This window comes from Apteryx mantelli, chromosome 1 (assembly GCF_036417845.1).
Source record: "Apteryx mantelli isolate bAptMan1 chromosome 1, bAptMan1.hap1, whole genome shotgun sequence".
Classification (NCBI taxonomy): Eukaryota; Metazoa; Chordata; class Aves; order Apterygiformes; family Apterygidae; genus Apteryx; species Apteryx mantelli.
The window spans coordinates 11,244,650-11,265,809 of NC_089978.1; the positions used below are offsets into that span (position 1 = coordinate 11,244,650).

General features: G+C 38.0%; 1 protein-coding gene across 1 annotated transcript; it reads right to left on the reverse strand.

The window, feature by feature from the left end:
• Positions 1-983: 983 nt before the first annotated feature.
• Positions 984-20,452, reverse strand: CHORDC1 (cysteine and histidine rich domain containing 1). The gene is made up of 11 exons (XM_067289469.1): positions 20,289-20,452; positions 14,453-14,502; positions 12,358-12,414; positions 11,630-11,790; positions 10,865-10,965; positions 9,839-9,897; positions 8,723-8,793; positions 8,375-8,480; positions 6,623-6,742; positions 5,873-5,935; positions 984-5,241 (listed from the first exon to the last, which is right to left on the reverse strand). Exons 1-11 carry the CDS (start codon positions 20,350-20,352, stop codon positions 5,098-5,100), a joined length of 996 nt encoding a protein of 331 aa, XP_067145570.1. The 5' UTR covers positions 20,353-20,452; the 3' UTR covers positions 984-5,097.
• Positions 20,453-21,160: the final 708 nt, after the last annotated feature.

Consider the following 21,160-nt stretch of genomic DNA (forward strand, 5'->3'; position numbering starts at 1 on the left):
TTTTAAGTATGTAACAAAGAAAATTTAGGTATTTATTCAAGAAAATGCCCCCCTTTCACACAAAAGCATTAAAAAAAGTCCTGAACACACTCTAAAAAGCCAGAATCAGTCATCATATAGGTTGAGCTAATAAGCTAAAGAAAGACATGTTCATTCAGACTACAAACATATAGCAGAGAGCACTTAGGGAGTTGTGCAGTCCTTCAGTCCTGTCCATGCTGCCAGTGTGTTATGAAAATAAAACGTTCAGCAATCCAACAGATAAACATTGATTTTATGAACAGGGATTGAATTTTGCCTTGCCTGCCTGAAAGAGGCTTAAGCACTGTACTCTGTCTGCCTGTCCTCCGTACTTTTAGCATCCCATCTCCCCAGTGCCTACCCTTCATTTTGTTGACAAACTCAGTGAAACTCAAGTTGCTTGACTAACAATCATTTGGCACAATAACTGTGAATTTGATTATACTATCTATACATTTGGTTAAAAAACCTACACAAGCTAATTAATTCCACCTATTGCCTCTTGGTGGAATGCTAGAGTTTGTGAAAGCTATATTTTTGTCCTTTTTCCAAGAGAACAGAAAAAAGCAGCAGAGTCGTCATATCTTCACAACAATCTTAGAAACAGCCCACCTATTACACTGCCTACTTCTTCCAATTCCAAGAAGTTTGTGACAGCTCAAAAATCCTGGACAGAGCAGTTTCTATGAGCAAGACAAGTCCCTGTCTAAGTAGCCATGCCAATTCAAACTGATGGCAAATCTTAATGTGTCTTTTAATTGGGCTGTTGTTTTAGAACAAATAAAAAGAAACAAACCAAGGGGTTGGGAAAAAAGCCCTTTGCCACACAGTTTCCCTTAAATATAGGTTGACCTGTGGAAAGTGCTCACTGAACTTTTGGGGTTTTTTTTGGACAACTGTGTTGCAAAGCCAAAGAAAAGTTCTCCCCAATACAAAGTAAGTCAAAAATAAACACGAGCAACCAGCATGTAATAAGAATTTTATTGAATACATTTAGAAAAAACCCTAGAGCGTGAAGACATGAGATCAGAGAAATTTTCTCTATGTAAGTTTTACGAATGTGCAGAATCAGACAACCATGCAAAAGACACCTCCCTCCCGCAATGTAATTCAAGACTCTTATAATGGCAAAATTATTACCACCTTAAAACAGTGTTCCAGACACAACTCATTACCTTAAAAAGGTCTTTCCTGAATGGAAATAAAAAAAACTTAGTAGCAATAGGGAAGGACCAATGATAGCACAGTATTTCACCAACACTCATGCCATGTTTAAAGAATGCAAGCAAAAAACTGCATCATTATATAGAATAAGACGACTTTTTCTCAAGGCAAAATTCCTAGCAAAACTAGTTCCTAAACTACTGAAATGGTGACTTGATAATGCAAGTGTTCCAGCAGATCAGTAGATGGAAGATTTTTTTTTTTTGTAAAATTACATCAGTGCCACGTAAAATATAAGAGTCAGTAGTGGAATAGCCCATGTGTAGTAACTTTAAAAACAAATTCCAACTCCTTCAAGAAATGTTCTGTCAGAGATAATAGTATGTAATGCTAAGTAGGAAAATGTGCTTATACACAAAGGGGGAAAACACAAAATTTGTAAATCCATACAGTATTTTTCATTTTAAGAAGGGACTATGAAAGAAAACAGTTTTATATGCACCTGGATAGTCAGTTCTGAGACATATAATATGCCATCTACATGTATAACATGTAAACTCATTCTTAAACACAGTATAGCTTTTAGAGTCCCATGAAATAGAAAAATATAACTAGACTGTAGCAAGTTAACCAACCTGTTAAATACAGTACAACTTCTGAAGACATGAAATAAAGGCTAATTTAACTGCAAGTATTCCAGTACATACTGGTTCACACTTTATGCAGTTATTTATTTTAACTTCTATTAGACAGGTGAAAACCTGTATGATCAAAAAAAATCACTTATCTACATTTTCAAATATTGCTTTCAAGAAGCATTATGATTGGTTTGGTGTACCAAAATTGGTTTCATCTTCTCTCCACGTTTACTAAGAAAAGTTAGTAAAAAGAGAACTCTACTGAAGTGCAACCTACTACTAGCCATTTCAAGATCTCATTTCTCCATATCACAGGATCAAACATCAGTTTTAAAGACAGCTTCTGAGTAACAGTAAGAATCTCCTCAAAGCATTCAAATTCATTAAGCGACACAGCTTTTGCAGCTTTATGACGGATGCATACATATGGTTATATAAAGCTGCTAAAAATTATTACAGTTAAACAAAAGACTTACAGCAATTTACACCCTCTGAAAGTCCATCCTTTATTCCCCAAAACACCATAAGCCATGCAAAACTACACTGTTACTTGCAAAACCTATACCTCTTTGCCTGGTCAAAGTTTTTTTCTTTTGTTTTGTTCTGCTTTTTTAAACAGATGCATTTTTAACATCTTTTTATTGTCACTGATTAGGAAAGACATTAGGGAACTCCTGAAGTATCTATAGTTCTCTGCTGAAAGCATGAACAACAGAAGAGAAGAGCAGGAATTGTCAACTAACTGAATTAAAAAAAAAAAAAAGGCAGCAAAACTGAAAACAGGGTTTACAGGAGCTTTCTTTTACCTTCTGCACTGCCAAGTTGTCCCAGCTACTAGCAGAATGTAATTTAAAACAGTATAATGAATAGATACAGGATTCCAAAGCCTGTAGCCTGAACAATGGAGGCTCCATTCATCTACACTTTGTTAAATTTAGTGTTTAGTATGCTCAGTGATCAGATGACTGATGGCTTTCATTAAGTATTATGACTTGCTTAAAAACAGAAAGCCTGTAATTCCATTTCCCTTGTAGTTCCTTAAAATGGATTTTACATGATATAAACTTACTGCATACGATGCTGCAATTAAACTGAAGAAGAAAGATGGAAGAAATAAAACATGGAAAACATTAACATAACACATTTAGACTATTTATATATGGATAAACAGACATACATTTTTAACTTGCTTGTTAAATAAGAATTTTATCCTGGCATTTATACAGTGTTCATTTTGCTGTCCAAGTTCAGTTTTGCTTACAAAAATACACATGCCATGCTACTAGCTGCAGCATCTAGAATTCTTCATCCACTTAAGTAACCACTGTCAGTATTATAAGAACTGTTACTTGTTTGCTCAGAACATACCAGACTATCTGTACAATCTTTAGAGGACCATTTTCAGGCATAAATTTTTGCAAGCTTGTACCTCACCACTGGATAGCATCTGACATTTTCAAGTTTATTTAAAAAAGGCATTATTAAAAGTTAGCAGAATGCTTTTAGGCAGAATTTAGAGATAACTTAGAGCTGGATTTTTTTAATACGGGCCCAAGGGAGCAAGCAAACATACTCCCTCCTCAAAGTCAATGAGGAAACAGCATCTTGAAACAAAGGTGAAGAAGCACCAAAACAGATGTATGTAACACTGGTGTTACTTTTTTTTCTTTGGGGGTTGGGGAGGGGAGTAGTTCTTTGGTAATGTATTTCCTACTGCTTTAAGCACAAAGTAGGATTTCAAAGTACTGCTAGAGACAGAACTCTGAACTCAAATCAAATTACACCTATTGGGAAAAAGTAAGAGTCTTAGAAACCCATTCTTAACTTCAGAACGCTTTTCCTGTATTCTAAGCTCCTACTGGCTTTGCTCCAGGTCTGCCAAGGTAGGCAAGAGGAGCATCAGCACCACACGACTGCATGTTTACCTTTATAAGTTTTGGCACAATAAATAAGTGTGTTTACTTTGCATGACTTCGGGGAAAAAAAGCATGCTTTCATGTGCATCAGCTGTAACCCCAAATTAAGAAGCAATTTTAAGCAGAACGAGAAATTAATATTACTGCATGAGTTGCTGCTTAGATAAAAGTCACACCTCTAAAACTTTCCTGTTTTCAGCCATAAATCTTTAGCATTGGAGAAATGAAAAAAAAAAATAGTCTTTAAATTCAATGTCTTTTGCTTATGAGGTTGAAGGGAAAAATGTATTTTTAAATCGCTTTAATTGAAAGGTATAATTATGATTTGAGACATCTATTTTAAAGTTTGTTGTTTGTTTCTCTTAAGAGAGAGAACTTAGTTCTTTGCTTACTATCTTCAGCAACAAGAGCTATGTATACCAATACAGAATTTTCCTCAGACACCTACAGCATGTACTGCCTTCTACTACTACAGACATCCACATACTTTGAAAAAGATTGATAATTTCAAATGTTGTGGAATAGGACAGAATATATGTTCTTATAACTCTGCCAAATAAATACAGACAGCCGCTTGGCGATTTTACAATATTCTGCATTTTGGTAGGTTATTCAGCCATTTCATTGTCCATTCACTTTTACATTTAACAGTTCAAGCACCAATGCTAGGGAAAGGCACAGGAGCAAAAAAATCCCCTCTCGCCTACCTTGCTGTACTTTTTTTTGTCTCGTCTCTTGCTTTCACATATAAAAGAGCAAATAAGTCAGCAAGTACTTAAACCCTTAGCAAAATACCCTTTATTTCATCACCCCACAGTCAACATGTAACAAAACATTAGTTTCAGAAGACAAATGTGGAAGAGTCTAAAGTGTCATTTCATATTTAGTTTTAAGCACCCTTTTTATTCTAGATGTGGAATTGCATGTTAATCACTTCATAAACTCAGATTTTATATCCTTATTATTAAAAGTTTCATAATGAATGGAGATGAATTTAGCAGGTACTACGCGGTAGATCCAGTCTAAACAGAACACTTGAAAAATTAACATACAGTATGGACTGAGAGCATATCTATTTGGAAAGTCAGTGCATAGTAGGCAAGGTTGTAAGCAAACTGTAATAGCTCTTCTACTTTCCATGGAAACGCTCCAGCTAGAATAAATATACTCCTGGGAGCAAGAGCAAAAATAGCTATTACTCTTCAAGTTTACACCCTCATTTACTGTGCATCAACTTTCTTTGTAAACCGGAATGCAAGATCTAGCATAAAAAAAATGAATCTATATAAAAGTTAAATACTTGATTACAGTAGCAAGTCACCACTTCATGATGGGAAATAACTTGTCTCTGGGATTCATTATTGATCTGAATTCTCTTTTTTCTGTTGTGTGTTGGATACTGGTAATTCAAGACTTGCCCATAATAGGGGCTCTGCTTTTCTCATAGTAAGCTCGATCTTTGTAGCTGTCATGTTCACATAACTCCTCTTTACATCAATTACCTAAAACAAAGCAAACGTATTTCACACTTCAGTTTAAGAACACAACTGTCAGATGTTTAAGACTTAAAGTTAAGAAGGGTACCTGATGCACTAGACTTTAGTAGATGTTTAGGTCTGAAAGTTTAGAGCAGGACTCGCTATGGACTATTCCATCCTACACCTGAATATTTTATATATTCTAAAATTTGAGAGAGATTTAACTTTTAGATGAAGTTCTCTCTGTTATCTGGAAAAAATCTTCCAACACTCAGCCCTCTCCCACCCCCAAGCTACGAACATATGCCTGCGTACATAAATATACACACAAGCCTAATGCATACATAAGCATGCACTTATATAGTGGATAAGAGTTTTCTGCAAAAGCACTATCATATTTAGGACAGGATCTTAGGATAATTCAGGTCAGAGGGGACTTCAGAAGGTCGTCCAACCTCCTGCTTGAAACAGGGTAAACTACCACGTCAGACCTGGTCACTCAGGGCTTTAGATTCAGATTTAAGTTCAGTACTGAACGACATGCAACTGAACTTCTTTCAATAAGCAGAGTAATGAGAAAAACTTGTTTAGAAAAAGAAAAAGCCTCAGCTTTCTCTCATTTCTTTTGAAATGGAAAAATTATTCTTATACTTACTCCCCATAATTTCACACTGCGATGAAATTCTTTTTCTCCTTCAAATACAATGTGGATATTTAACTTAACAGGAAAAACAGAGAATTTTGTCAGGCTGATGAAACATTTAATAACTCAAGTATATTTAAGTAAAACATATCACAACAGGACTCTGATCCTACATGAGCAAAGTGATCAAACTGCCCCTCACACACAGGAGTGAAAATCCATACTAATAGATTCTCATGATAGAAAAGATTCTATAAACCATAATCTATAGTGGTCACAAATATTTCCTGTAGGCAGTATCATGTTCTCCAAATGCGTAATGAAGAAATAAATCAGAAGTGTCATTTTAACACTTAACATTAGTGCCTCTGAAACTGCATACCATAAAGAATGTTATTAAGCTACTTTAAGCTAAATACAATGAAATTATGAATCTCTAATTATTTACACATATAGTGACGTAAATCTATTTTGTAACCACACTTTAAGATTAAGTGCAAAACTTTAACTGAAGTTTTTTGACATATTATCTTGCAGTTTTTTCAAAGAATCTTTTAAAGTACAGATGTTCACACAGAAGGGAAAAAAGTGCTACACATTTGAACAAAAATGTCAAGAAAAAATTGTTTATCAAAAAAAGATTCTTACACTATTTTATCTCTGCTTTGTAAATAAAGCAGAAAATATATTTTCATTACTTCAAGCTGCTGTGTTTTATCATAATTAACAAAACAAACAAAAAATCCTAAGGCAGTTACTCACCATTGTGCTATTTGCTTCTACATAACTAAGATCAGGAACAGAGTTTTTAGCATATACTGAAATAGTTACTTCCCCTCCAGTTTGGTGCCAGTCATGCCTGCATGGAACTACTTTCTTTCCCTACGTAAGAAAAAAAAAGTTACAAAAAAAAAATTAAAAATTGCATTTATGAGAACTTTTACAAGTTTAAACAAGAAAAGAACCAAAGCCTATTTTAATAATCAATAAACACAGCTAACACAGGACTATATCCTGTGTTCAGATGAGTGTGCAAAACTCTACTTACATTATTTTTTTAATTAACATTCAGCTACTGGCCCTTGACAAATATTAGAACTGAGAAAACTAATGTTCATGAGAAGGACGATAAGAAAAAGAGACACTGTGATGGAATGAAATCAAAATCTTTCTTGTTGGATTAACTTTCTGTCCAAGACCACAGCATCCAATAGGTAGTAGGAAGGAACCCAAGAAAGAAAAAGCAAGCGAGAACTCCAAAAAGCTTCCATATTACTGCAAGAAACTAGTAAGTAATCCCCTGTGTTCTTTGATGAGGGAAAAAAAAACAGTGGAAAAGAAAAAATAATAAATAACAAAACAAGAATGTAGTCATTAAAAAAGACAGTTGGCTAAGAACCCATTATCTTAACATAAACACATTGAGTGAAGAGTTTCTTAACGCACGGATAAATTCTTTAAAAGAATATTCTCCTGCTTTAGGCTCTCAACTTCAGCTTTTTATCCCTCCTTTCCATATCTGAAAATACTGCTTAAGCACACACATAAGTTGTCAAAGCAAACAATGATTCTGTGACTTAGAGGACGTAAAGAACTCGGAAAGTAAATGCTATAGAATGAGGTAAAACAGAGATACGCTTTCTGTAGCACATCCTTGATTTTCTTTTGTTAAATGTTACTGATGTTTGCAGTATCAATATAATATTGCATCAGCAATAGACAATATATTAATAAACAAGAATTTTGTGTTCACCTGTACATGACCTACTTATATTTTTTTTAAGTAACTGTTATGTTACTCAGTTTTAAGATATTTTCTAAAAATCTTTTTTAAATATGAATGGAAATATTTCTTTACACCTTACAAATTTGTAGTTTGTTCCCATCATTGCAATGAAGCACAAACTAAATGCTCTAGATGGTCTGTATCTGTTATACAAGAAATCAAACCAAAACATTAAATTGGTATCAGACTAAAGAAAGATTCAGATGTTTAAACAGAATCCAGATTAGAGTGAGATACCCCTCTCCCCACTAAAAGACCAACAAAACTCCAACCTCATGGACCTAAATCTGTCCAGCAACCCATCTAATAATTTGATATAATTCAGCCTGAATGAAATTGGAAGTACAGCACATTTTACTATAAAACATGTACGGCTGTTTTCTTCATGGCCTTTAGGGGAGGAAAGATTTCTTATGATCTTAGTTTAAACGAATACCATCTGGAATATCAAACTTTTTTTTTTTTTTAACTAATACAGCAGAAAAGGCTTTTTAAACTAAATTTGCAAAAAACACTTTTTTACATTTACATATGCATCAAGTATACTTCTATCCAGATTATTTCAAACTCTGTTTCTTCATTGTCATGCATTATATCCTCCATATTATTTCGGAGGTAGTGAACTACAACAGCTCTATTACAATAATTATTCAGTCAAGCCACAACCACTCTTCAATACTCAGAATTCAGAATAACTAGCTACAAAATGTAACACTAATACTACTTACTGCATCCTTTTTAGTCCATACGTGTGTTCCTCTTGTACAGCCTTCCTGAGCTAAAAACGTATTGAAGTCAGATGTTTTTCTTTTACAACAGCTCCAATACTTCATCCTTTAGAGTTTGAAAAGAAAGCAATTAAAAAACAATATTTAGGACACTATTTACTATGAATACTTAAGCTCTTTCCTTTATACAGTATTATTGTTAATTTAGTATATCCTCTCCCAGTATTGCTCTTCTGGACTTAAGAAATACACAACGAAAACAAAGCAATGTCTGCAAAGAAAGCAGTTACAGATAATGGATTAATTAAAAAAAAAAAAAAGAAAGAAAGTTAACTGTATAATACTAACCCTTCGTGGAATATAGGTACACCAGAATGGTATATACATACTTCTTCTGAGCTCTGTGGTCCTTCGTATGTCTGGTTAAAAAAAAAAAAGAAAAGGAGAGAGAGAGAAAGCATTTGCAGTGTATCAATTCAGTAAGTGGACTAAAACAACCAAACAAAAAAATACAACAGGAATATTGAACAAAGTCTTAGAAAGCTTTTGAGTTGTTCATCTAATGGCTTGTTCTAGCTTTCCAAAACTTCAACCTTCATTCACAGAAGGTCCCCTGGCACTCCTTCCTTACAAGCTACACTTAACATTGGTTTAATAGATGACAGATCTCTCTGAGGGTCTAAAGAGATATTTATGAGCATGGAGTGCTATCTTTAAAATGCACTAAATATTCACAGAAAAACAAGTACTTTATTAAGAACACATTAAAATTAACATTCCTATAAGAAAACACAAAGATTCTCAAAAGGAAGTAAATCAAATGATATACATCTTTGCCACAGAAGGACATCAGTTGCTTCTAACACAAATGAGAGACTGCTGTAAACTGCTCTCCCACCAGAATTTGGGTGAAAAGAAAATAAAATTTGTCAGATATCCAGTGAACTATATATTTCAATTCTACTGTCCTGTTCTGTAGAAAACAAGGCTGTTAGTGTGTAAAAAAAAAAAAAGTGTTAGCTTATAATTTTCATGCTGCAAGTGTTAAAATGTTTCTTTGCGGATTATTCAGGCAGGAAGCATTAATTGATAAGGTCCACAGAAATGCCTGAAGCTGGCACAGGTTATCAGGAGCAATTCAAAGTGCTACCAGTAAGCAACCTCTCACCAATACTTATTTAACATTTTAAGCTGAACCACTTCAGTACCTTTGGTTTGGCAAACTCACTAATTAGAACTTTAGGATGGGCCTCAGGGAGAGGGGGGGAAAAAAAAAAAAGTCTTAGACTTAATACATCCACAAATACAAAACAGCCCATATTTTGTGTTATCAAATGTATATCTGTTCAGCCTGACAGACTTTATGCCAATTTCAAATCTTTTTGTAGTGCACTAAAAGAAAAAAAAAAGCTGTGCATTTAAACATACCTGCTAGGCTGTTAAGAGTAGAAATGATTCACTTACTTTTGAACAGCCCGCATTTTTACATGCTGTCCCAATCTTGATTTCATCACTGTCCTCTTCTGTAAACAGAATCAAATTATAGAAATAAAACAACTGAGGTGTATAATCTACTACATATTTTGTTTTTAATAAAAGTTAAAAAGAACTAAGGACTAGATAATGGGAAAAAAAACGAGTTTTCTGTTTTCTGCCTTGTACAGAAATCTGACAGAAAAATATAAAGAAACAAAAGCTACATAAACATCCCCCAAAATTGCCATATTATCTGTGCATCAGATTTTAGGTTCTAGATTTTTGCACTGTTTTAAGAGGGGAAAAAAAATACCTGAAGAGAAGGACTACTATAACTGTAGGAGAAGAGAAACTTATCACTTGACAACAGCTCATCTTACTTGACTTTGCAAAACTAAGACTGTAAAAGGCTCCAATTGCTGTCTGTAAGTACACAGAAGGACAGAATTTGGATACCAAGAAGGAAGAACAGTTGACAGTGTTCACACACAAACAAAAAGATATACAATGGCCACAAACGCATTTAGGTTGAAATTAGAAAAAGTTTTGTAAGGAGCAGTGTAGTTCTGGAACACAATTCCAAGTGAACTGTAGGAAAAAAGAAGAGGGAAAAACACACAAGGGAGGACAAACTAGTCTTCGGGGGAGTTTCACCAGTTTATGAAAGGCATGGTGTCCGCAACAACAGACTAGCAGATTTCATTTCTCGGGAAACTCTTTCAGTCCTATATTTAGACAAAGATGTTTCCACATCCACTCTATCAGGAGAATCTTACAAAATAAATGCTTTAAATAATTTTAGTGGGAACACACTTCTGACACCCAAGCCCCTACACTCTGCTCACATTTCAGCTTTGATTATCATTCCTTCCACTGGAAGATATTTCATGAATTATTAAGAACATGAACATCTTTGAAATACTATGTTTTGTTGATGTTTATAAAGTAATTATTTTACATTTATTTGCCTGACAAGAAATGTCATATACATACTTGATTTTTGCATAACCTTACCTTTTTTCTCCTCATTTTCTGATGACAGTTTCAGTTTATCTAAAGCTTGCTTCAAGGAAGCTGATACTTTCAGCTGCAAATTTGTCATTGGCTCATCTGGGCTAAAAACAGTCAATATATTCATGTTAAATTCATAAAAAATATTTACAAAAGATGACAAAGCAGTAACTTTTAATCTTGCTACAGAGCTCTTCCTTTTCATCCTCCTTTATAACAAACATACTAGATTCCTAAATGCTAATTCTTACTGCTTACAGAAAAACAGACTAAAAATTTAGTAGAGGGTCTCTTTTTTCATCAGGAAATCTTAAATTCCCTACAGCAATAAAAATAAATGGGAGAGATTATGGAATCTGAACATAAACATTCTTAAATTATTTTTAAGAATGTTTAAAACATGAAGAACAACTGCTAGCAGTATTCTAATCCATGAAGCTTTAGACTGCAATTTTTGTTTCCTGTCAAGGTCAGTGCTGAGGGATTCTGTACTGCCTTGTCCTAATCAAAGTCCTTTCGCTTCATTTTGAAGCTCAAGATAACATTACCACTGCTACCAAACACAAGCTGGCTTAGTTCATTTGGGAATTTCTAACTGTACCTGCAAAAGAAAGTCTACAAAAATGAGTTAAACATCACCACCTGCTATTAACAACATCACCCTGCCCAGTGCTCAGACGCATCTGTGTAAAACTAAACAACCGAGTGAGTTTTAATTAGGCCAACTGACAAGAGATTTGGCAAAACTGGTAGATAGGTATACTATACCTTGGTCTTTTAATTGTTTCCAGTGGTTTTGGTGCCTGAATTATGTGTTCTTGAAATTTGGGTTTCAGTTCAGCTAGCTCCTTTCGTTCAGAGGTAGTTTTGACTTCTGGTTTAACAGGCTCAGGAGGTTTCTCACTGTTATGGAGACCCTTTGTACAGCCCTATTATGGAAAGCACGTGTTTATATATTTATGCAGTGTATTTTGTGTGCCCAATTAAAAATGATCAGAAACTGCAGCAAGTTTTAATTTATTTCTTCAGACTCATCTTCCCCACTAGTCTACTTATAACACTGGCCACAAAGGAAATCCTTCAACTAAGATGGAAAATATCTTCATTTGCACAAACACTTGATTTTCAGATATTTTAAAGAAAAAGTGCATACTTTCCACAACTGAGCAATGGAACAAAACTCTTTTAAATGTAAGCAATGGTGCTTTTGCGATCTATTTAGTTAAGGGGGGGGGGGGGGGGAAAACACACTTAATTTGCCTTCCTTCATTGTTAATAAGAGTCTAAATAGGTTTTGACAGAACTATTTATAAACTTTAAAGCTTGAAAACTAAGGCTTAACTTCAATATTATAGCAAGTAAAAATAGTGCATCCAAGAATTAAAATAGTTTTAACAAAAGTAAGAAAAATTTAAACATGTAAACACATGTACTATGTTATATTTATCACTGTGATTTGACAAGTAGAATGATTTTAAAATATCCTGCATACATACCGCAATGCTTAAGAAGTCAGAAAAGTCTGTTGTTCTTCTCTTACAACATGACCAACCCTATAACCATTTTGGAATAAAAACAAAACAAGCATGAACACTTTCACAGAATCACAGAATCGCTGAGGTTGGAAGGGACCTCTGGAGATCATCTAGTCCAACCCCCCTGCTCAAGCAGGGTCACCTAGAGCACATTGCACAGGAAAGCCCAGCAAAAACTGAGAGGCAGTAATTCCATGACAAGTTAAATGTCAACTTAGTATGACAGAAAACAGAAATGTTACAGTAGAAGATAGAGTAACATGTGAACAAATAAATACTATAACTGAGACAAGGCTCATCTGCAGCACAGTTTACAAGCCCTACTTCTAAAATGATGAGGATTTTTTCTTTCCTTGAGCACTAATCAAGTCTTTCAACTACTTATTTCCCTCCACACAACTGAAGATCTGCCATGTGTAGCCATATATCCAGTTATGTCAACTGAGAATGCTTTTATTATATAAATCAGAAATCCAATTTTAGAGAGAAGTATCTTGCCACTGTAAATAAGAAATCTTAGAACTCAACCTTATTAAAGGTAACAGTTTGACTAACCAATATATTCTTCCACCACATCCAGAGCTTCAGCGAGACACTGGGTTTTAGGTAGGCAGTTCTAAAAACATCCTTAAAATATTCATTATTTCCATTATCTTTTGTTTTATTATTTCCACTATATTTCCACTATTCCCTATTTCCAAGGGGGTATAAGGTTCACCCTGCCCACTTAGATTATCTGCAATTCACATCAGAAGGAAGACTACCTATGCAAAATTATGATAAATTTTTAATGAGACTAAAAAAATAGGGTAGGCAGAGGGGAAAAAGTAGTGCTTGATTTAGAAACAGTGCTTATATAAAAGAAAGAGGGAGCAAGCACAATCTTCTGAAGTAAATTTAGAACTTCTGTCTTTATAATTAGGCAGAAGCTTTACAGACTGTGTTAGGAGCACAACTATAATTTTATAGCAAATGATTTGCTAGAGTGTAAGTACACTTGCATGTGACCCAACAGTGTGCAGCCTGTTCTCGCCAGTGGCACACGGTGGCCACTTGCGGAGTCAGGCATTGCAATACAAGCGCTAGCTCGCTGAACACGTGCTTCCCAACGCACACACACAAGCCTCTGTGCACTTGAAAGACATTACACATCACGGGGAAGGGATGAGATGCATCACCAGTAGAAGCACCTCCTAAACACCAGAAAAAGATATGTTTGCCCCACAGCTCACTCAAATAGCAATTCCAAGACCTAAGAAAGGTCACTTAGGCTACATCTGTAAGAGTAAATTAGAGCCATGGAATGTTCCTGGACTGCAGATTTCTGATAATATGCAGTTAAATTACTGATATCATTTCTGGTACTGTTTCGGCCTGAGCCAAGCAGTTCTCTCTCAGTAATTCCCAGTAGGTAGTTTGGATGTAGCCACTTGATCCTGAAGTGGAAAAGAGCTCAATATTATGAATATGGGTCATGTTGTGTCTGTCAGCCTAACCACCACAGACCAGCTCCAGGTATATTTAATTAACTACAGAAGATGTAGCCCAAGAATCCCAGACAGCTGTGTCTGGGGCATGGGTGAGCACTCCTAACTTAACAGACATGTTCATTTGTCAGATTAAAAAAACACGGTTATTTTTTACAGTAGGCAAATGTAACATATATGCTGGTGTTCTAGCCACATAAAACCACAACCACATGGTTAACTTGCCTGGAATTTAGACAACTGAAGAGTACAATACCTCTCAATGCCTCCAGGGATCTATTAGAGGACCTAATTAAACTGTTGAGACACCTAAAGTCAATCAACAGGAAACAACTCATAGGGACACGTGCAGCATTCAGACCATATGAATATAGCTTCTAATTTCTTTTGCAGTTTTGAATAACCACTGTTTCTAGTTTCATGGTGTTGCTCAAACATGATAGACTGGACATTAGTTTCTACGCCACTGACAGATTTGAAAGGAAAAAGAAAGGGAAAACTCATCACAAGCATACTGTTCTACACAAACAGAAAAAGAGTAAGACTTAAAAAGGTATTTTCATACTTACTTTCAGAGCATCATGAAAGACTGGCACACCTGGATGATATGTACATGAATCTAGAAGAAAATGACTATTATTAATATTTAGGCATGCCAAGAATCCTTACAACTATTCATCTGATCACAAACATAGCAAAAAATGTCACACATGCAATTCACATATGCCATGAGCTGCCCCACTCCTCCAGATGCACATACTTATGAAAGAAACTACAAACTTCATAGAATGGGCTTTCTGACTGCATGTATTAAACCTAAATAATCAAGAATATTTCTTCTGTATTATACAACAGAGACCACAAAGCAGGCACCTAAAACAAACGCCTCCTCTGTTTTTACCAAACAAACTTTCTATGCACCATCTCTAGCCTCCATCAAAGACTAGTCCTCACTGATAATCCAGCAGAAGTAAGAAAAAGTAGCCCTATGGCCATCTGATGGAAATAAAATATTGGTTTACAACATCAGATACACCTGTTCACAGCTGTATGAATGGATCCAGGCTTTCTATCCAGAAGCACTAGGCTTCCAAGCTCTCCGAAAACCTATCTCAAGTTCATTAATTTATCCGTGATAATTAGCTTGCTCTTCAGTGGCTGTTTGTGGTATCCTAGGTCACTTAAGGACTCGAACCCAAAAGCCAGTCTTCCACATACAAGATTTAGACATGTTAATACTATTAATTATACCTAGGTTCTGTACAAACACTACATCAAAATGCTACTTCCATTAACTGGAATATCTTACAGAACATGTTTTATCAACGCGGTAGTATTTTATGCAGGAACTGCTCTTTAAGTTAAATATGTGTGTTTGTCAAGTGTAATAATTCCTCTAATTATATAATATCTCTTTAACATGTACTGCATGGATATTTTTTTTCTGAGGTAGAAACAGCTAAAATCAGAAGTGACACATAAAGTAACCATTTTTATAATAAGCCCCCAGAAAACAGAAGAGTGAAAAAACTAAGCCATATTTTACATAACAAGAGGCAAATAAGTGATAAACAACTATTAATAATGTAGCCCATTTACTATCCGTAGGCAAACACAAATCACTTATTTTTAATTTTTAATATTTATAAATATGCAGGGTTGTTGTTTTTTTTTAAATTGCTTGGTATCTTCTTTACTCATATATTTGGTGCCTAAGTTTAAGACACTAATATGGTCTGAAAAACAAGTTACCTTAAGATGACAGTTCCCACCTAGACTCAAAAGGCTCAATTTTTAGGACATCAGCCCTACAGCAGGACTTGTATGCATATCCATAACTTCTACTAATCCCTTTGGCTTCAGGTTGAAAAGCTAATGCTAGCAAACCTCACAAAAGCTATGAAAATGTGGTTACTTTGTATAAAGAGTCCAGGACTTCCCTACTAAGTCTAACAAAACTAAAAATAGAGGTTATTATTTTCTAGAAGTATGAAAGTATGTCATCACAAGCATCATGGTAGTAAAACTACGCTATATTTGCAGCAAATATAATTTCTGAATCAGAAGTCTTAAATTACTATTTCTGACCCCCTCACAAGTATGTGGGTTCAAATGAGAGAGACGTGGTTAATAAGTGCCCTGTTTGTAGAGACTGAAACCATCTTGGGATCAATTAATTCAGGGACAGCAATCCTCTGGCTCACAGATCACACACAGACAAATGTCCATTTGGCCAAGCCCAATCCTTTTTCTTTCCTTCCTGAAGCCCTCTCAGCAGGTGCTACATCATGTAGCAAATGAAAACCCACTCTCTGCTACTGTCTCATGAGGCCATGCATGTTCCACAACAGAAGATACCGAGGCAAGTAGCTCTGTTGTGCCTCAAAAGAGGCAGTGGGACTTACTCATGAAGTAGGCTGGATTCCACTAATCTAGTCTGCATATCAAAGGACACTAAGATAATCGCTCATTTCTACTTGTATTGAGCCCAACCACTCACATCCAAGTGAAGTCTACCTCCATAAAAATACTCCATCTCAGACTAGCGGAAAGAAAGGGAACTTAGCACACATTGATAGTCACTCCAACTGTTAAAAGCACGTTCTAATTCTGATTTGTCTGAGTTCAGCTTCCATCTTTTGGTTGCCATTAAATGTTAAGACATCTAAGTCTCTTCTCCACTACTGCTAATACACTTAACCAGGACAAACACAAGGTCATTCAAAGAAAGCTATTTTCTCTCACACTCAAATCATTTCTGGAGATTTGAGTACCACAAATTTTCATTTTTCTTTTTTAAATGCTCATAAACCAATCCCAGTCTTATAATGCACACACTGCTCTCCAGTCATTATCTTAAATGAATAAGCAAGGATGTTGCAGTAAGTACCTTGCTACACTTTCGGTTAAATGTCAGAGTAGAAAATGGCACAGATCATCTAAACTTAAATGAGGCATTTGCAATGGAATCCTGTTAAATTCTAAAGGATGAAGTGAGATATCTGCCTATATACAACTCAGACACTGAGTTGCTATCCTGTGGAAACACTCTAATACTTGCAAGCCCAGAAATAATGAAAGATTGTTAGACCTGATGAACTTCATTCAGCACCTTGGGGAAACTGATGCCTTCAAGAGGCTGCTGAAGCTAGGAAGCCAGTTCCACTGAATTTCTTACAGGATTAGAAAAAAGATGTAGAAAACAGGGGAAAACATGGTAAGACAGGAGCTTATAAATAGTTCATAGAGAAAAGAAAGGCTCAGGCTGAGAAATACATAGCCCTTGGAAAAGGAGAGGATCAGAGCATGCACTTCTACTGCAATGCAGTTTGAACTGTGGGTACCAGGCAAGGTTACAGAAAGCAGACTTTGGACAGACAAACCGCAAAATCTAGGCTACCATTTCCTGTAACTCCATCCAGGGCAGCTCCAGACAAAAAAGGTTCCTCTTCCTGGGTCTAGCTGAGGGCTCTAGTCTAGTGAGCACGTAGTTGAAGGTAAGCACAATCCATGAGCTGATGGAACAGAAACCTGAGTCCTCTTTCCCTCACTCCACCTCAGAAACACAAAAAGCAAGTCTTCCTCAGTGCTGTGATCATGTTTATCCTGCAGCTGCAATATCACTAAGTTCAGTCTAAGGAGAAAGGGTAAAAATAGGCAAGATAGAGAGAGTAAGTCCTTCCATTCTGGCAAGACCAAATTAAATTGCATTAAGCATCATGTGAAAGTGTATCCTCAGACATCAACACACTGCAGGAGAAAGATTTTGATCCAACTCACAAAGCTGTGGCCTAAACCAAAGAAATGTTACAGCACAGGGGGAAAAAAAAACAAAAAAAACAAGACAAAAACATGTAATATACGTACTCTCAGTCTGCATGTGCATGCCACCTTTTCAACTGTAGTAAAACAACACTGTTAAAACCTATGCAAAAATGTCCATGTAATACCTTATACCCCTGCTGAAATGGCTAACATTTAAACTTGCCTTGAAACAGATTTAAAATGTTCATAAGGTTGGTCAAAGCTATGAAAAATAAATAACTAAATAAACCCTACTGCCAGCCACTCTTGAAGTTAAGTTGCACCTTCTGTCAGATGCTGTACAAGTCTTTAACAGTATAGACCTGGTTAGTAGTTAACATATCTAAAATGGATGTGAAATTTGCATCTTGGCAGGCATGCCATGAATGAATTAATAACCGTGCATTCTGTCACTATGTAGACATACCTTTACTGCCTTCCTTCTGGCTGTTTTTTCTGCTTCTCTTTCAGAAGCTTACAGTCCTTCACAAAATGTCAGCCAGTTACAACTCACTCTTTTTTCCTTGAAACAATAGTTTATACAGAAAATTAATGCGTACAGTATTTCAGCCATCTGATTCTGAAGAGAACGTTACGGCTCTTACATCAATCATCACTACGGGAACATCTATACTGGAGACTGACTGTGGACAAAGAGGCTGAAAGTTCCAAAACAGTTTTGAGACCGAGAGGTCTTATTTTCTCCTGCCTGTCATTTAGGAATACTTCCTAATAACTCTTGTTCCTAAACGTAACTATAAGACTACATCAATACAAAAGTTTTTATAAAAAGAACAAGTATTTTGGTGGTTAACACACGTACTAACCTTAATCCTCACAATGTTTTTGCCTGCTCAGAACAGAGCTCTGAAGAACAAATAAACCTTTAACTTTACAGCCAAACACATCTAAGACATCTAAGTACTAATCATCCCATTGACCTTGGGGAAATTTAGGGATGCTGAAAGTCAAGATTAATTTACTTCAGCAAAAAATGTCAAACTTTGTTTTCTGAAGTGCTCTGTGAAGAACGTCATATCTTTAGAACAGCTTAATCTAGAACACTGTAATTCCAACAAGCATTGCAGTCATTTATCTAAACAAACTTCAGCTCAAGAAGCTGTCTTCCTCACCAAAGCATCACACAATTAGAAAGTAGTAGAGCCATGCCAACCCGATCAGGTCTACTATGGTTTTTATCATATACATAGGAAGACACAGTGTAGAACTGTTGTTTTAATACTAAAAATAGATCATGAAGCCCCAATGAAGTTTTTTTTAAATTATAAAAACAATTATCTACTTTGTTTTTTGGAAGCAGGCAGGGGGTGGTGGGGTCACCAAATGGAAGCTTTCCAAAACCATGTCTGCTTTTGCCATTAGCAACATTTGTGAGTCTTGCTCAAAATATTGTCCCTCTCTTGAAAATACTTAGCTCAGAAAAACAAAACAAAGATTTTATGCAGTGATTCTTAATCAGACAGTAAGCACATGCTAGAGCACATTAGTCTACTTCTAATCTTGTGGGTCACTAAAAATTAAGCTGACACAAAGAGGCCATTCTAGAAATTCAGCCAACACAGATACTTTACAAACCAGTTGAGGGTAATGCTGTCGAGAACTTAGATCACCCTTTTGCAGTCTCAGTGGTACTTTGCAACCTAAAATGATAACGCATTGAAGATATTTCTCATCACATACTTCACTGCCAACATTCATGGGGGAAGCACTACAAGAGCTCACAGCAGTTGACAAAGCAGACATACATGCATCATATGACGCATTTTATTATCTGCTGTAAGTACACACTCTAAACATACAAACAGTAGCTGATAATGTAACTCTGCGATGTACACAATATCCACAGAAGCACTCCGAAGTGCTCTTCCAAAAAATTGCATTGCTCAAGGCCTCCAATTTATACCTTTAGAAAATATCCCACTAGTGTAAAGAACTGCTTTTTGTGGTCTGTTTTCCTTCATAGTGCTCTGACACAGCATTTTGACAAGTACAAACATAAGCCTACAAGAAGCAGCAAAATCTTGGATTATTACTATCCACCTATACTTTTGGTGAGACAATTTGCTATCCGTGCCAACAACAACCCGTGAGGTTTACCCGAAAGCCAGGCTCAGCGCCAGCCCTGGACTTGCGCATCACGGCGCAACTCTAACTTCGCCAGGTTTCGCTGTCCAGCTGCCGCAATGCCCTTAGCGCAGTGACCTGCAGCATCACTGTATCGCAGCCGCCCCGAGAGCGGCGGAAAGCGCCACATGGAAACGGGAGTCCCCGAAGGGAGCAAGTCAGGACAGCGCAGGAGCCCCTGCCCGGCCGCAAGGCAGCGGCGGGGGGACACGCACCGCCCGGCGCCAGGGCCGCCGCTCCCGCCGCGTCCCGTCCTGTCACCGCGCGGCGCCGGCCGCCGCCGCGGGCCTGACAGCTCCGCACCGCCACGCGGCTCCCCGCTACCGCGGGGGCAGAGCGGGTGCCGGGGCTCCGCGGGCCCCGCCGCCCCCCGAGGGGCCCTCCCTCGCCCCCCACCCCACCGCCGCGGTGCGGGGGGGTGAACGGCAGCGGCGCCCGCCCGCCCGCCGCTCTCACCCTCCGTGTTGGTTTCGGGGTCGAAGCGCTGGCCGCAGCCCCGGTTGTAGCAGAGCAAGGACATGGCGGCGCAGCGGCCGGCGGCGGTTCCTCCCGCCCGCCAGGCGGAACGGCAGAGCCGCGGCCGGAAGCCGGGCAGTGCCGGGGCGGGGGGTGGCGCGGCGGCCGCGGCGGAAAGAGCCGAGCGCAGCCTTCCCGAATCTTCACGAAGCTTCGGGCGGAAGGAGCGAGCGGGACTGCGCAGGCGCCGCTGCTCGGCGCCGAGAGCCGTTGCCACGGCGAGGGGCGCGCGGCGTGGGGGGGCGGGGGGAGGAAGGAGGCTCGCAGCCGGAGGCGTTGGTGCGCATGCGCCGTGCGGAGCGCGGCCGCGGCGTGGGGGAGGGGGGAGGGGGGAGGGGGCGGGTGGCGGCGCGCAGGCGCAGGGGGGGCGGGGCTGTGTGGCGCTGTGGCGGCGCCGGGCGGGAAGGCGGCAGGGGTGGCGGCGGGGTGGCGCGTTGCGGGGCCGGCGCGGCGGGCGCTGTGACGTCGCCGGGCCTCCTCTCTTCTAGTGCCGGCCGGGTCCCGCTCCCGGGGAGGGGGGCGAGGAGCTGGCCGCTCTTGCTGCCCGAGGCTTATTTTAGAAACGCCGTTGAGCTGCCGGGAGTGGGCCGGGAGCCTGGCGAGCGGGGCAGCCTGCGGCGATCATTTAATTCTTGTGAGGATGTAGGTTGTCTAGTCACCTCCAAAGCATTTGGCTACGTAAAAAGACAGTCATTAGGAAACCCGTGTGTGCGTATATCCTAAATGTCTATGATACGTATGAATTTCATTATTTCTTTTGAGTATGTATTACATGATTGAATCATTTCATTTGTACCGCAAAAAGGCAATTA

Coding starts and splice junctions, on each gene's coding strand:
- CHORDC1 (XM_067289469.1), bottom strand. CDS start 20,352: ATGTCCTTGCTCTGCTACAACCGGGGCTGCGGCCAGCGCTTCGACCCC. Junction 11,791..12,357: donor CTGACTTCTTAAGCATTGCG/GTATGTATGCAG, acceptor TTTCCATAATAG/GGCTGTACAAAGGGTCTCCA. Junction 5,936..6,622: donor TAGAAGCAAATAGCACAATG/GTGAGTAACTGC, acceptor TTTCCTGTTAAG/TTAAATATCCACATTGTATT.